Genomic DNA, 15,245 nt, shown 5'->3' with positions numbered 1-15,245 from the left:
AGGCCGGGATGGGGGAAACCCCGGAGCGGCGGCCGGCGGAGCCCGCTAGCACGGGGCGGCGGCCACGGCGGTGGCAGATCCAAGACCCGAGGGGGCCCGGGGAGCCCGCGTGTCGACCCCGGGGGAGGACGAACGGCCGCCTTTTTTCTCCGCAGCTCGGCTTCCAGCCTCGCCAGCCTTCAGGCCGCACCGCAAGCTCTGGTCCTACACCTCCAGCCCCACCAAACACACGTTCTCTTGCTTCCCCCAGAAAAACAGCACACCCCCCAAACAACAAACCCAAACCAACAGATAACAGACCAAATCAAATTCCCCAAGGCTTTTAGACCAATGTTCGGGTAGCTTATCACAAAGAAGATTCTGACAATGGAACATTTTTTTTTTTTTGGCTTCTTTCCACAAGAAGAGGAGGGGGAGACCTCAGACAAGAGCAAATCACTCCTAAAACACGATAAACTACACGTGTTTCCAGTAGGGAGAGGTAAATCGCCCAGCCGACTGGTGGGGGCTTCTCGTTTCGGTACCTGTTTACCTGTGCACTCATTAAGCGTGTTGGCTTCATTAACAGCCTTGCCTGGAGCGTGCGTTTTATAATGTGATGGGAGTGTCGTGTGTGTGTGTGTGTGTGTGTGTGTGTGTGTGTGTGTGTGTGTGTTTTGGGGAGGTGCTTGGGCTGGTGAGCACCGAGGCAGGCGCTGTGAGCCAGAAGAGCGAGAGACCAGCGTCTCTCCACGGCCACCTCCGGGACTTATCTTCGGAGCCATCTAGGCCAGCGCTCCGGGGCTGGAGTTCGAGTGACGCCCATCTTAAGGGGGCGGGATGGTGGTGTTGTGGCTCAGAGAAGGCTGTCTCGGTACGGCCAGGCCCTTACATTGTCTGGGGAGGGGGGAGCTTGAAGTGCGAGCGAGTCGGTGGCCGCAGGCCCGGGAGTAATCTTGCGGGATTTAGCCTGGTGGACTTTTCACTTGGAGCTCGGCGGCCTCCGCGAGGAGGGAGCGGCTCGCGGCTACGCGGCAGGGAGGCCTTCAGACTCCAGACTACGGCCTCGCGCGCCCGCGGGTGCGTGCCCGCGCTCCCAGTGGGGGGGCAGCCGGCACCACCCGGCGCACATCCGCCCCCGCCTCCGCCCGCCGCCCTCTCCTAGGCCGCTAAGAAATGGTCCTCGGCCTCTGCGGGGGCTGGGGCGGTGCGGAGCCGGGGGCGGAGAGCCTGGGTTCCGGGCTGGCGAGGCCGGAGCGGCACCGGAGGCCGCGGAACCGGCTTCCTAGTCCGGCCCTGGGCCGCCGAGGCTGCCGTTTCTTCGTTCCACCTCTCGCAGCCCTAGCTTTGTTTTCTTGACATGCTCGTGGCCACCGGGCCCCACGCCGGCTATGGGAGCGTGTGCGTGTGCGCGGGGGCGGGCACGCGCGGCGGGCGGGGGCCCTCCCGCCAAGGACACGCATGGCTGTCTGTCCTCCGGCTGCACTTGGCGGGAAAGCTGGGGGCCGCCGGCTGGGCTACGCGCCCGCGGTTCTCATTACCTCCTCCCCGCTCCCCCTTGGGCCACATTTACATACGGGCCACTCGTCTGAATTTTTACAGCCCACCTCCCGCCCCCCTGTCGCACGCGCGCAGGCTCGGAACAGGCGCCCGCGCGCGCAGACCCCCGCGCTCAGCCTGCGGGCGGCCGGGGCGCGCGAACAGGCCCAGGGGTGCAAGCAGCCCTCGGTGAGACGGCTTCTTGCACCTCCCTGTCGCGCCTACACCCCTGACAGCATCCCGGCTCGCGTCTCAGGAAGCCCACCTTCCCTTCCAGGCTCCCACCCTTCTCTCCCTGCACACTCCTACCCACACCCTTCCACATCTCTCAGCCTCTTTCCCTGGAACACACACACACACTTTCTTCCCCCTCAAATAGCTAACCCCTATGGAGCGTCCCTGGTACCTTTTGAATAGCTTTGAAGTTTAAAGTATAAAAATCCTTATAATGTATTGCTGTCTTTAGCCAAACACATTTAAGGACCACAACAAAAAGAGGGGGAGGAGGAAAGAAGGGGGACTTGAACCAAAAGACCTTTCTAAAAAAAAAAAAAAAAAAGTCTGCAAGTCAAAAGGTCATTCTCCAAGTTTGTAAATAAAATTGCAAAGGAGTCCTTAGAAAGGAGAGGAAAGAAGGAAAGAAGATAGAAAAGATCTACAAGTTACGTAAAAATGGTGCATTGGAAAAACAAAACAGGGCTATCCTGTTTTAGAAGCTTCTAAAAGAAATAAAGAAGGGGAAAAAAACTGGAGAAAAAAAAAAGAGAGAAGGAAATAAAAGGTAGGAAAGGCAAAAGAAGTTTCCAAAGAAATGTGTGCTTTGCTTCCTACAATAGGAAAATGTAGCCATTGCCTCCTTCAGACGAGACATTTCTAATTTGTTCCGTCTGTCAGGAGGGGACTATGAGAGGTTTGGGTGCAAATTCATTATCTCTGGCAACGCTGAACGTAGTGTGGGGACTGAAAAAGACCGTGGCAATGGATGAACAATAGGGCTTCAGTTCATCAGTAACAAAAGCAGTGGGGAAATTGGTTGAGTTTCAGAGCACGTCCTCCTCGGCAGAGGGGGCTGGACTAGACCTTGGACAGCCCCCCCAAAAACTTGCCGAGCCTCGCACACACCACTTCACTCTCCACTCCGAGGCTCAGGGAGCAAGTGCCTGGTGTGGGGGGGAAAAGTTGGCTTTTTTTTCCTTCTTCGTCTTTTGCGCCTTTCTCTCTCTCCCCCCCACGAGGGAAGATCCGTTTAAACTATTTTAGACGCAATCAAGCAAGAATCACCGTGTGGAATTGAGCGGCAGTTTTAAATGTGCTAAGGAGAGGGATGGTCTGAAAAAAAAATATTTTTTTTTTCTTTTTTTTGGAGACGCCGAAAGGAGCCTGTTTGCGTACTGCGGCTGCCCTGTGATTCTGGATCTTGTCTCCTGGCCGGCGCCTCGATTCCTACCCAGCTGGATTGGGGGGCAACACTGCCTGGCGCAGCCAAGAGAGCGAGTGAGTATCGCGGCGGCCCGCAGGCGGCAACTCGGCCGGCGGCGCGGGGCCAGCGTGCCTGCCGCGGCCCGGCGCCCGCGCTCCTTGCCTCGCCCGCGAGTCGGGGCCCGCAGAGCCCCGCTGCGGGCCGCTCCGAGGGCCAGTCCGGGGCTTTGCTTTAGCTAATTGATTGTGTGTCTCGGATGCGAAACCTGTTGATCTCTTGAGTTGTCTGAGCCGGGACTGTTAATTATCCAGTGGCTTGATCACCCCCGCGCCCTCCCCCCGCCCCCAATGAAGAATGCCAGGAAATTTTCGCCGTGGAAAGGGGAATGTTGTATGTAATTTTGTGTTGTCGATAGTGGGACTTTTCCCTCTTAAGCCTAGAGCAATTTTTTTTTTTTTCGTTCCTGGGTTCAGGATTCGCGTTTTAAATAATTCTTTTAACCACCTCAAAGTTGAAATTACCTGGCAATGAAGTGAGAGGGTCGGATTGGATTCTAGCGGAAACTTAGGCACAGTGTCTAACTAGAACCGGTGGATTTCCACTTCCCGTTTCTCTTCGGGCCTTTTGGATTTAGGGAAGCGAGAGGCCGCTTTGCAGGGTTATCCCAAGTTCAGATTCATCAAGATGCAACCATCGCGGTTACTTTGGAGCGTTTCAGCTTCTGACTTTTCTGGTGTCTGAGCGAAAGCCGGGTCTCTGCGGTTTGCTCCGAGCCCAGACCTCGCTGAGGAAGGCGAGACCTTCCTTCCTGGGCTTGGAATTGTCTGCGGGAACCAAGGGCGGTGGGAACCCAGGCAGTGTATTTGCATTAGCGTCTGAGACGTTTTCTCTTGCAAATATACCCGCGGTATTTGAATGGGGAACTGTCTTGAGGGGTCAGGGCAGCAGTGGAATTGATCAGAAGTTAGTCCGGAGGCCCTGTCAAGTCACGGCCACGGCCGGGGTCACTTTGGACGCTCTGGCTGCCTTGGGCCTAGAACGGCGGCGTCGGATCCCCTTTCCTCCTATCGGTGGTGCCTACCTCTGCCAGCCACACTCCTTCCCCACCTTGGCACCAGTAATTAGGGTTGCTGTCTAGAGAGATGAGCTCCCGTAGTCAGCATAATTGAACCAGCGCTGTACTTTCATTTTGCAAAAACAGTAGCCCCACCCCACCTCTCCAAAATAACAATAAGCATTTTAGAAAAATCATAAAAGAAAAGCACCTATATTGGGGAGTGTAAGACTTCTTGAATATTGAGTCGTGGGGGATGGGGGAAGGGAATTAAAAAATCCACCACTTTACAGCAATCAGGTTTTACATTATTCATTGATTTATTGGAGGAAATAGCCAATCAGGAGCCATAGATATGAATGCACATCTCACCGTGCTGTGGCCTTACAGTAAACTATTTGCATCTTTCTACTGGATTAGATATTTATCCAGGGATTCCCATTGTTTGAAAGACCTGGAAATTCAATGCTTTAAACATTTAAAAAATATGACTTTGTTCCAATCTTTAAATTCATACATGGAAGAACTCTTCCCTCCTCTTTTGTATGGCAGGTTACAGTGTTCAAATCCCAAATGTTTCTTAAGAGTCCCTCTTTCTTCTAAGCTAAAAATAAAAGAAAAAAATTAATTTCCCAAACCCCTCCAGATTCTGCATATTTTGCATTGCTATTATCATGCATGTCTCCATTTAAATGCAAATTAGCATATTTAACCCTGTGGGTGCTGAAGCACAGGATATATTATACTGGGGTTTTCTGGAATCTGTTGGCATTTTAAGGAATTGTGGTAATTGCAATACTTTAAATGAAACTATCTAGGCATGATTTTATATATGTATGTGTATGTATATATAAAACTGTGATCATTTGTTTTCTTGACTGTTTTTCAGATGAGACCACAAAGAAGCATAAAATGAATAGACAATCCAACCAACCAAAGGTAATTTAAAATTTTACATTTGATAAAATTAAGGTGATGTGCAAAATAGAAATAGGGTATTATTTACTGGGTGGCAGACCTGCAGTGTATTGCATATCTCCCAATTCTTGTGATAGAAACAATTCCAGAAATATATAAGTTTCCATATGTGCAGTTTTCTCCTGATAGGTATTCCTGTCTATATTATATATTAAGGATAATGCAAATATAACCTTAACTGCTAATAAAAAAGAAACTCAGTGTACAGAAGAAATAATAGGACACTTTTATTAGAAAGTAAGCCAGTCAAGTACCTTGCCTGAACTGTAGAGATCACTATAAATTAAATGGCTTTTATGTGGAAAATGGTAGTCTTGACTATATTAGTGGACTGTGGTTTACATTCATGAGAATCATACAAACTCAATATTAAAAAGGGATTTCAGTGATAGGCCAATTTCTTTATATACTCTGCAGAGGTCTGAATAGGATTCAGAGAGGTGTTCTACGTATTAGTGGCAAACCTGATGTATTTGCATTTATGGAATAACGTAATTCTGATCTAAATATGTGGAAAATCATAACTTTCCACTTTTAACTTAAGCAGAGATTGTTTATTCCCAAGAAAACCAGGATGTTTCAATTCAAGTTTCAGCCATCTGGAGACCTATAAAAAGATTAGAAAACAAGCATGACAATCACGTCCCAATCTATTGGTCATTAATGGGAATTTATTAGAGAATGAGTAGGCAAGCCATATGAATTCAGTATATCCTTCAATATGCAGATTTCAAAAAGCTATTCTGTAACTCAGCTAAATAGCTTTTTGAAAAGCAAAAATAACTGAAATAAAAACATGTAGGTGTTAATAGTTGCTCATAACAATGTGTGGCAGACATTGCTGGAAATCTTTAGAATAGCACAATTGTTTCAACTTCTCTCACATCCTAGATAGTAATACAGTTTTTGAAATGAATGTGATAAACCTTGGCAATATTCAGAATAACCAGGTGCTCAATGTTAAGTCTTGCTAGGTATTTTTTATTTCTTTATACCTTGAAAGATGATGGAGAGGTAAAATATTTAATTAGCTAGTGAACAGACTGTCCATAATCATCATGTTGGATAAATTCACTTTGGGGCGCTCTGAAATGAGCTGCAATATATGTGACAGGCAAGGGGCCAGTCTTGGAGTTAGTTGATATGACTATGTGGCATTGCCATAGAAGATGCTGTTTTAAGACAGTATATTCTATAGCTTCTAATTGTAGAAGCATCTCAGATGTTCAGTGTCTTGGCTTTAATGATACTTACTTGGGTTCTAAAAACGCATTTAATTGTTAAATGTGGCAGCATAGTTATATTCATTTGCAAATTCACACAAATATGGTGGTGATACACACACAGATGCATTCCATCTCTCTACTTTTACCAACCCCCACCCAGACATATAGAAAGCAAAGAGATATTCTAAAAATAACTGACATTTGGTAGGGTTTTGACTTAAGGAATTGAAGTAATCTGATCATATGCTTCCTTTATGTAGTACATGCCAAATCACTAATGATTCTGCTTCTAGGTCTTGGAAATCAAGGCCAAAATACTCTCCATCTTCCAAGGAAGTAAAGCTCATTGGGGTTTTACATAATGTCAAAAATGTCATGTGCCTCAGTGATGTATTCAGTTTTTATCCAGTTTATGTTGTGCCTCATAGTTTAAGAAGGAATAGTAACTGTATGGGTGTGTGTTTCTCTGATTTAGTTTGCAGGCATGTCTTATATATAACCCAGTGCAGCCATTTCTGATTGTACTTCCTGTTCCAAAATTTGATAAGGAAAATAGATGAGCAATTTTCATAGCTTAGTCTTTTCTGAATAGTCAGGATAAGAATGCTTACCAAAAAAGGAACTTACTAAAAAATCTAGGAAAGTTGGCATCTGTGTTACTAACTTACATATTTAATTGGTGTAATATTGTTGTCTGAACTCTTAATTGGGGGCTTTTCTTAGCAATTCTGGTTTTCTTGTCAGTCTTTTCTATAGGCTTTGCGTATGTGTACTCTGTGTATAATTTGATAGCCATATTCACACTCATGTCTTAAATGAATAAATTACTGAATTAATGAGAGTGTATATTAATTATGAAAGTGTTTTTGTGATGGGGAAAATAGTAAACCTATAAAAATGAGAGTATTGTGATAAACTAGTGATGTGTGAAATGAATATGAAGATTTATGATGTTTACATGTAGCATATATTTAAAGAATAGTAACACCACCAAGCATAACTCATAACAGTCCATAAAGTTCACCCATGGTGAATATGTATCTTATGTGGACAAATGTCTGTTGAGGGACATCTGACTATTAGAAATGTACATATCATAGATGCATTAGACATGGACTTCCCATTATGGAGAAGATAGAAGAAGAGGTCTTTAAGTGGCCATATTCACACTTGGAAAAGTCCTAAGGAAAAGGATGAGGCTAATTAATTAATTAAACAAAATTCCTCTCTAGATAGAAGGGTGGGGGTGGGGAAGGGGAAGGGGAAGGGGATAGAGTTATGCTCTTAAGGTCCAGGTGTCCTATCTGTCTTTTTAATGAGGTACTAATCCTTTTAAAAATAATTTCATAAGGAAGACTAGTATATTTTTCCCTTCTGTGTGAAAATTAATGTTTGAAACCACAGACAAAACCTCAGCATTTTAATTACAGCAGAGTTGTGTACAACATTAGAAACTATTGCTACAGTCTTTACCTGTGCTACGTTCTAAGGCACACCCTGTATACAGAATTATTAAAAAAAAAAATCCAGGATGAAGTCGGCTTGCTTAGAGCATTCACTTTGAACTTACAGAACAAAATATGATGCCCTATCGCCACGGTACATAGATACAAAACATGTCTGAGCTGTGAAGCCATTAAAAACACACCACCAGAGCAAATTGTCAATGTAATCACACATGGACTCACTGCGTAATACAGATCTGATTCCCAGCCCCAGAAAGCAAGGCCCTGCTTTAAGCAATCGCAAAGTGCCTTCCATCTGCCTGCCCATGCAATCTGCCAGAAGAGAAACGCAGGTAAAGACGTTCCCCAGATCTGAAATGCTTTTATCTGTCCTTAGAGAGAGATTTCTTCCAGTCTTTGGATATTAGAGCGATCTACACTAGCACCGAGGAGGTAAAAGGCCGCGGGTTGCTTTTCCAGGAGCAGGCGGTAGTGCTAGCGGAAGAGCTGTTGATTGAGAAAACAGGGCTGTGGCAATGCCGCCGCCGCCGCCGCCGCGGCTTTTGCTGCCGCTACCTCTGCTTGGGCAGCAGACGTGGGGCAGTTGGATGATCACTGATGCATATCAATAACCGTGTACTTGAGATTTCTCATGACATCATCATTACCTTGGTCTCCCGCGGTCTCGAACCTTTGACCTTGCCGGGCTGGTCCACATTTTGGCAGTGAAAGCCCCTCCAATGATGGCCCTTTTCTCCTTCTTTCAGACCCGGGGCAGCAGCACGCCAGCAAGACGGCATCTTCTCCTCCCCAGCCTAGAAGCCCTGTGAAATCGAGGATCTTCCCCCTAAAACACACACGCACAAGATATGTGCAATCAAGCTGCCACCGCTTGGTAAAAAACCTCATGGTGCCTACCCCAAAGGATCCGGAGCAGATCCTTGAATCAGCTGTCACTTCTTCTATAGAATGGGATTTTTTTTTTCCTTCCTCCTTAACCTGCGCTGGAAATTGCCTTTGGCTTTACACGTCTCTATAGAGGGAGGCTAAAGAGTCTTGCGTGAGAATGAAGCAATTTACAATGCAAATAGAGGCCTGTGAAGGGACTGATGCTGCTGCTCACTCGTAACCGCTTTCTGCACCGTAATAGCTGGTTTTATTTTCTGATATTGATAGATGAATTGTTGGCTAACGCTGCCGGAGATTACCTGCTGAAAGGAGAAAAAAAAAGTTTGGAATAAACTTTGAAAGCCACAGCTCTCGTTTGGATGTTTTAGCTGCACACACAGACAGAAACCAGGTCATATTTACATACAAGGAGGCATCTTTTGCGCGGCAAAGTGTCCTGGAGGACTACTCTTCGGTGCTGCCGGAAAGATTCGCACCTGGAGTATGGGCCGAAGAAGACAGAGGCTGTGAGGGAAGCGAGTTGTTATCTTTGGTTATCTAGCTGTATGAGTGTATTGGTCTTCATAAAGCTAGATAACCGAAAGTAAAAACTCCTTCAAGGTCGCCGGGGAGCGTGTGAGAATGAACGACAACCAAGAGACAGTAAAAACCGGAAAGGTCAGGAATACTTATTGAATCTAACTTTGTTTTTGTGTTCGTTTTTGCCTTATGATGAAAGATGGGATGAGAGGAAATTAAGCGACGCACGTATGCCAAAACATAAAGGTGGAGATATTTTGCTAGAGGTTGTTGGAGCTGCAAAGGAGACTTGTATAGTGCTAATGAGTAAAGGGGCACATGTAGTGTGTCCTACTTTAAGGCAAAAGTTTACATATGGAGGTTTTTTTTTTTTTTTTCTTGGAAAGCTGTTGTAGAGATGTCTGGTACCTAGTCTGTAAATGATTCCCTATATATGTAGACTTAGGCTGTTCCCTTCTGAGACCCCTCCCCTGAAAAATTTAAAGATTATGCTTGGAAACTGCATATATTGGGGTTGTATGTCAAATTATATGAAATTAGAGCTGGAAGGTTAATAATTTGTATCTACTGAGGATACTGAGTACAGAAAGCTAGGAGGAAAAATGCAAAAAAAAAAAAAAGCAAAGAATGATTTTTATTCTTCTATTCAAAATACAAGGACAGATGCTTCTCTGTTCCAAGAGGGTTTCCTTGAGGAAGCTACTGAAGCAGAAAGACATGATGGAGACGAGATCGCCTCCCCTCTTGTCAAAGTGTTAAAAAAATGTTCTGTCTTACTCTGCGCCTAGCATTGGAAATGAAAGTGACATTTACGCCACAACCCACGTGTGCGCCTCCTCTCTTTTTGTTTAAGGATGATCAGGTCTATCCAGGAAACAGCTCTGGCATCCCAAACTGAAATAATTAGGACGTATATAGACCTGACAAAAATGGAAAGGGGGTGGGGAATCTGAGGGTCTGTCTTGCCTAATTGATTCCACTAAACGGAATGCGGGAGATGTGAACGGCAGGACGCTCCGATTCCCACGCTCGGGGGCAAGTGGTAAAGCGGGGCCCGGCAGCCTATGACAGACAGCCCTGTTGGGGGGTGGGGGTATGAAAAAAACATCAAGTGCACACACCATACTCATCTCCATCGCTTAAGAAAGTAGAGGCATTTCCCACCCACAGCCATCTGCAGCCTCCCAAATGGCAGCGCCAACTGGTCTGTAGCTGCTGCGTACTGTTTCTGTTAATTTTATAATTGCTGTTTAATCTGGCCATTATTAAGTCTGGCTGTTTTCTTCGGTTGAGATTTTTAATATGTAAGGAAAGCTAGTAGAAAACAGTCCCCCCCCCCCAAAGTGCCATTACTTCCTGCCCCTCATGTCAAATTCTCAGTCCCTCATTTTGGCCTGGTGGACCACCTTTTCTGGCTTTTGTTTTGGGTGGGTTATATTTAAAAATATGTATCTCTGTATAACAGATGTTATGATCACTTCATCAGGCTGTTTACATCTGAACATTATGTATCTAGCAACTTGGCCTAATTATGCTAGTAGGCATGCACTGGAAGTGAAACTATAAAATCCTCAACCTGAAGTGTTAATTACAACACAATAAAAGTTTGTTCTGATATAGGACCAGCTAAATGTGTTCTAAACACCCACTTTCATTTAATCTAAAAAAGTGACTTTGCTCAGGAGAAACTTTGGCATTTTAGAGGTTCCCCCCTGTAATCTTTTAGAGAAATCCTTACATTTTTACACGTGTCACCAAGCAAACATTTCTATAGGCATTTAAATATAAATACAAACCTTGCATTACAAAATGTCTGGAATGACCTGTTACCTTCCATGTGGCCTAGATTACTAGCAATCCCAAATCCAAAACATACAGTTTTTCTTCAAAAGCATTACATTTTCCTTTGTAGTTTCAAATCCTGATAAGACTGCAGACTGGTGAAGCCTGTGAAACCACTGTTAGTTTCAGTTAGAAACTCTGAGAGACTTTATTAATGTAAATTCTCAATTTGGCTGCTGAACACGTGCCAAAGTTTTACTACTGTAGTGACCGTTGAGAAGACCCTTGTTTATTTACATTTGAAGCACTGTTTGTGCAAACAACCTTTCATTGTTAAGTGCCTGTATTCCTTTCATTTACTTCATGTCCAGGGGTGCTATTTACCTAGAACCATTGTCTACTACAATTAACATTTACATTACAAAGTGTGTGGTTTTCTTTCTCAAGGAGGTTCAATTAAGGCAATAAGATGTTTGCTGGGGAAACCTATTGTTTACTGAAAGCACTCAATGGAGTCAAATTACTGAAGCTTTTGCCTACATCTTGGTCTTTTATGTAAATGTGTTAAATATAACATCTAAGGAAAATAAACAATATTATAATTATGTGTTTGCCATTGTCATATCAAACTTGCTTTGTATCATACTAATGTTACATGACTTATCGATCAATAAAAATACATTTCAATGTTATTATTTTCATTTTATTTTTTGCTGTTCCACTGCTCTTGCTGCAACATGTCCCAATTTTTCTTTTTTCTATTACACATCAAACTTCTGACATTTTGTTTTATTTGTGTGTGTTGAAGAGAGGTACTGTATCTGAGCATGGGTCTGAAGGGTGTCCGAGGTGATCTCTACAATGACCTTATAATAAGGTGATATTTCTTTGAAATCTGAAATATTCCAAAGGCATGTACATTTAAGTCAAAAGAAGTGTAAATATCAGTTAAGTAGTTCTTTGAAAGCTAGTTTTAACATTGGCAGAAACCGGATCAAGTTTATTTAGCATACCACTGCATTGTAAAACAGTTGGAGTGAAGTTGCAGGTTGCGTGAGCATGCATGTTAACTAGTGGGAACCAAGCGCAGTCTTTGTGAAAGGGGAGCAGCAGATTGCTGTGCAAGGCCAATGTTAAAAAGGCAGCTGAATTTAACACCATCTGGAAGAAAAGATCCCTTCACGACTTTCTCACACCGTCAGACAAAACTAGTGTCTCTTGTTCCGAGCCCTTGTCTATGCAACCATACAATACTGAGTCATTATACTTTTGCTGAGAGAAAATTTGAGAACACAATATGGGTAACCAGTGAATGACCAAGTTTCATTGTGCCCGCTTAAGTCGATTGAAATCTACGTCTAGAGCTATGAATGGTAGTATTGTTTTCCTCACCAGGGCTGTACTAAATGTCAGCACAGTGTAAAGAAAAACTTGAAGTCTGCAAATAACTTACCAGATCTCAATTATAATATTTTCCCACACTAGAACTAATATCATTGCGAGGGGCTACATTGCAGAAAATACAAAAAGAAATGAAAAGAAATAGAGAGTTCATTTAGAAGTTATTTTATCCAGACAAACATTTTAATTTTCTGGTGGGAACCTCAATTTAGGCTGTAGGCTGGGTTCAGAAGTGGAATTCATTACTGGGAAGTTCAAGTTGCAAAAATGCTTCTGGTGCAATTAAAGTAGAAACAAACAACTCGTCCCACCTGAAACTCTGGTTTCTTAAACATGAAGACACTCTCCTTGGGTTTTATTGCTTTAGTTCTGCTGAGAATTATTGGTATGGATCTAGCTTAAATGGTGCTTTAAGTTTTGGCAGACATTGCTCTTTCAAGTTTGCCACTATGATTGACATTGCAAAAGAACATCATAGATGTACATTTCCAAAAATATATGACATTCTGGAACCTCCCTAGTTGGAATCTGGTGCCCTCAGGAATACACCTCTTTTTATACTACTTCCCCTCCCCATTTTCTAACTTTTCTTTTTCAAGATGTGTGTGAATCAGTTATTATACTTAGGTTTAAGGTTCACACAATCTATTTGACTGTAAACAGTCAGAAAAAGGAAACAAAACAATTCAAAAAGAGTAAAAGGAGTTGGTTGTGTATGTTTTATTAGGATGTCTATTTTAAATATAATTGACTTTGCAATTTTGTTATTGTGTCACCAAGTGTCGCATAGTTCTTAACATGTAAGTGCAAAACAATGAGTAATTGCTGTTTTGCTGAATAATACATCTGAGTTGCCGACGTCAAAGGTATTATTTTGTGTATTTCTAAACAGGAACGTTAACTGCAGGTTTTGACATCTAGAATCTTTTCATGAAATCCTTAGAAATAGGCTGATAAAATGACACCTGTAAAAGTAAATATAAAGATATAACCAACTTATTTTCCTTGTCCTACTTTATACAAGAAAATTAACAATGAAAAGTCACTCAATAATAGAACTATAGAGGATATAACATAAAACCAGCCATACAGAAAAATCCAAAACAACAACAAGAATGGAAATGAGAGATTAAAAAAAAGATATATGGGAAGACTTCTGCAATATCCTTGCAGGATATGAATGAATATACTTACCAGTATCAGCCCCCTAGTGCAGTTACCATTAATGTGCATAGTAATGAGATCAATGCATTATTTACAGTCAAAATGAATTATTTTCCCCAAGTGGCCTTTCTTTAAATCTTCTTAAACACTAAATTTCTTCTACTTGTGCTCTGTGTTTATTTTTTAAATTAAAATAATTTTCTTATTTGGAAAAATATGAAATGCTAATTTGATTTCGTGTAGCCTTTGATGAAAATTAAGAAACCACTTAAATAGTACGAGATAAGGATAAGTGCATTTCAAGTTCATAAACGTTCTTCCTATTCATAGACTACATATAAACAGTTCATGACAGTTTAGAATTCAATGAAATTTGTCTTTTTAAAAATGGAGAGAGATGAAGCCAAAGGTTTTATTTTCCAATGTGGCTAGAAAATGTATTAAAGAGAGTGTGTAATTATATACCTGGTTTTTTCTATGGATCTGTATCTCTGGAAATGCCATTCTGATAAGAATATTGATAACCTTTCCCCACTCTGTCTTGCTAAGACTTGGCTTTTCCTTAATTAGTTACAGTAAAACACACCATAATATGATGCTGCACCTGGAAGGGTGCTGGGGCTGCAGGTGGTGAATTGGGCAACAGGAGGCAAGGTGTCCTTTAGAAGTTGCTGAGTAAAAAGACATCCATAATACTGGGTCAATTGTTTTCAACACTGGTACTTTGAGACAGTTAAACAGGTCCTACAGCGATGGGGCATGTAAGGTTGTTCTTCAGTGTCTCCAGATTTTAATGGATGGCCTTGTTATCCTGTTTTTGTGTTCATTGGTTTCTTAGCACAAGTTAACCTAGTACAGAAGTCAGCAGAAACCTCTGTTCTCATCTGCTTTGAGAATCCATTTCATCCCTCCTGGGAATTGTTCAATTTTATTGTGGAATTAATTCTAAAGATGGTGAATGAAAACGAAAAGTATACAGCTATGATTGCTAAGGAATATCTGCTCACCCTCAATCAGGGCTGCGACTTAGTGCACTTCCTTAGAAAGGTGATGACCATCTTTGAGGTGGGAGCCTGTGACCTTCTGCTTTGCAGCCAACTGCCAGACCACAGGAGGGTAGGACTTTAAAAAGTGAAGATAATCGACTTTATTCAGGGAAATAATGTAGTGCTGAGGCATATCTGTTCAAAGACAAGCACATCACTGTGCTTGGTTGGTTGAACTGGGTTTTAAGCCGAGCTCTAGCCCTACGTATTCTTGAGATCTAAAAATAGCCAGGCTTAGCCGCCGCCTCGCTAGGTGCTTGGCGTGGGCGGTACACGCCAGGGGAGACAGCAGACTCTGTGACTGGCTGCGAAAGTGGTCGGGCTAGGCAGTGGCAGCGACGAAAGCAGCCGGCCGGCCGCCGGGCAGCACGACGCCTCCCGGTGACCGCCAGCAGCTAGAGTCCTGCAGCTGCCGCAGCTCGCGGCCAGGGCCTGAAAGCGGGCGTCTGATTGGTGTTTCCCGGGAGACCGGCTGCCCCAGCTGCCCGAGCTGGTGCGCCGGCGCGCGCGCTCCCGGGGCTAGCGCGCGCTCAGGGCTGCCGCGCAGCGGGGCGACCGGGGGCGCGCTGTGGCAGGGGGCGCCGGTTTAGGAGGCCTCCAAAGTTGGCACGAGCTCAAATTGCAGAACCCGCCCTCCAGAGTTTGGAGACCGCCAGACGCCGGTCTCCACTGCCAGGGTGCGGCGGCCAGCGTTCCAGTGCCTGGCTCGTAGAGTTGCGTCCGCGAGGGCCGGTGTGTGTGTTTTGATTTGTGTGTCCTTCGGCCCCTCACCCACGACCTCGG

The 15,245-nt window shown here is 43.9% G+C and overlaps 1 protein-coding gene across 1 annotated transcript in view; it reads left to right on the top strand.

Moving 5' to 3' along the window:
• Nucleotides 1–15,245, top strand: part of LOC104982568 — a 210,819-nt gene that overhangs the window by 9,882 nt on the left and 185,692 nt on the right. Inside the window, exons 3-4 of the mRNA XM_010831995.1 lie at nt 2,885–3,012; nt 4,882–4,931. Of these exons, the coding sequence (XP_010830297.1) occupies nt 2,885–3,012; nt 4,882–4,931 (178 nt within the window). The remainder of the gene's footprint in view (nt 1–2,884; nt 3,013–4,881; nt 4,932–15,245) is intronic.

This window comes from Bison bison, unplaced genomic scaffold, assembly GCF_000754665.1.
Source record: "Bison bison bison isolate TAMUID 2011002044 unplaced genomic scaffold, Bison_UMD1.0 scf7180017864533, whole genome shotgun sequence".
NCBI lineage: Eukaryota > Metazoa > Chordata > Mammalia > Artiodactyla > Bovidae > Bison > Bison bison.
The sequence above is the reverse complement of the archived record's forward strand: the minus strand, read 5'-3'. Positions and strand labels throughout refer to the sequence as shown.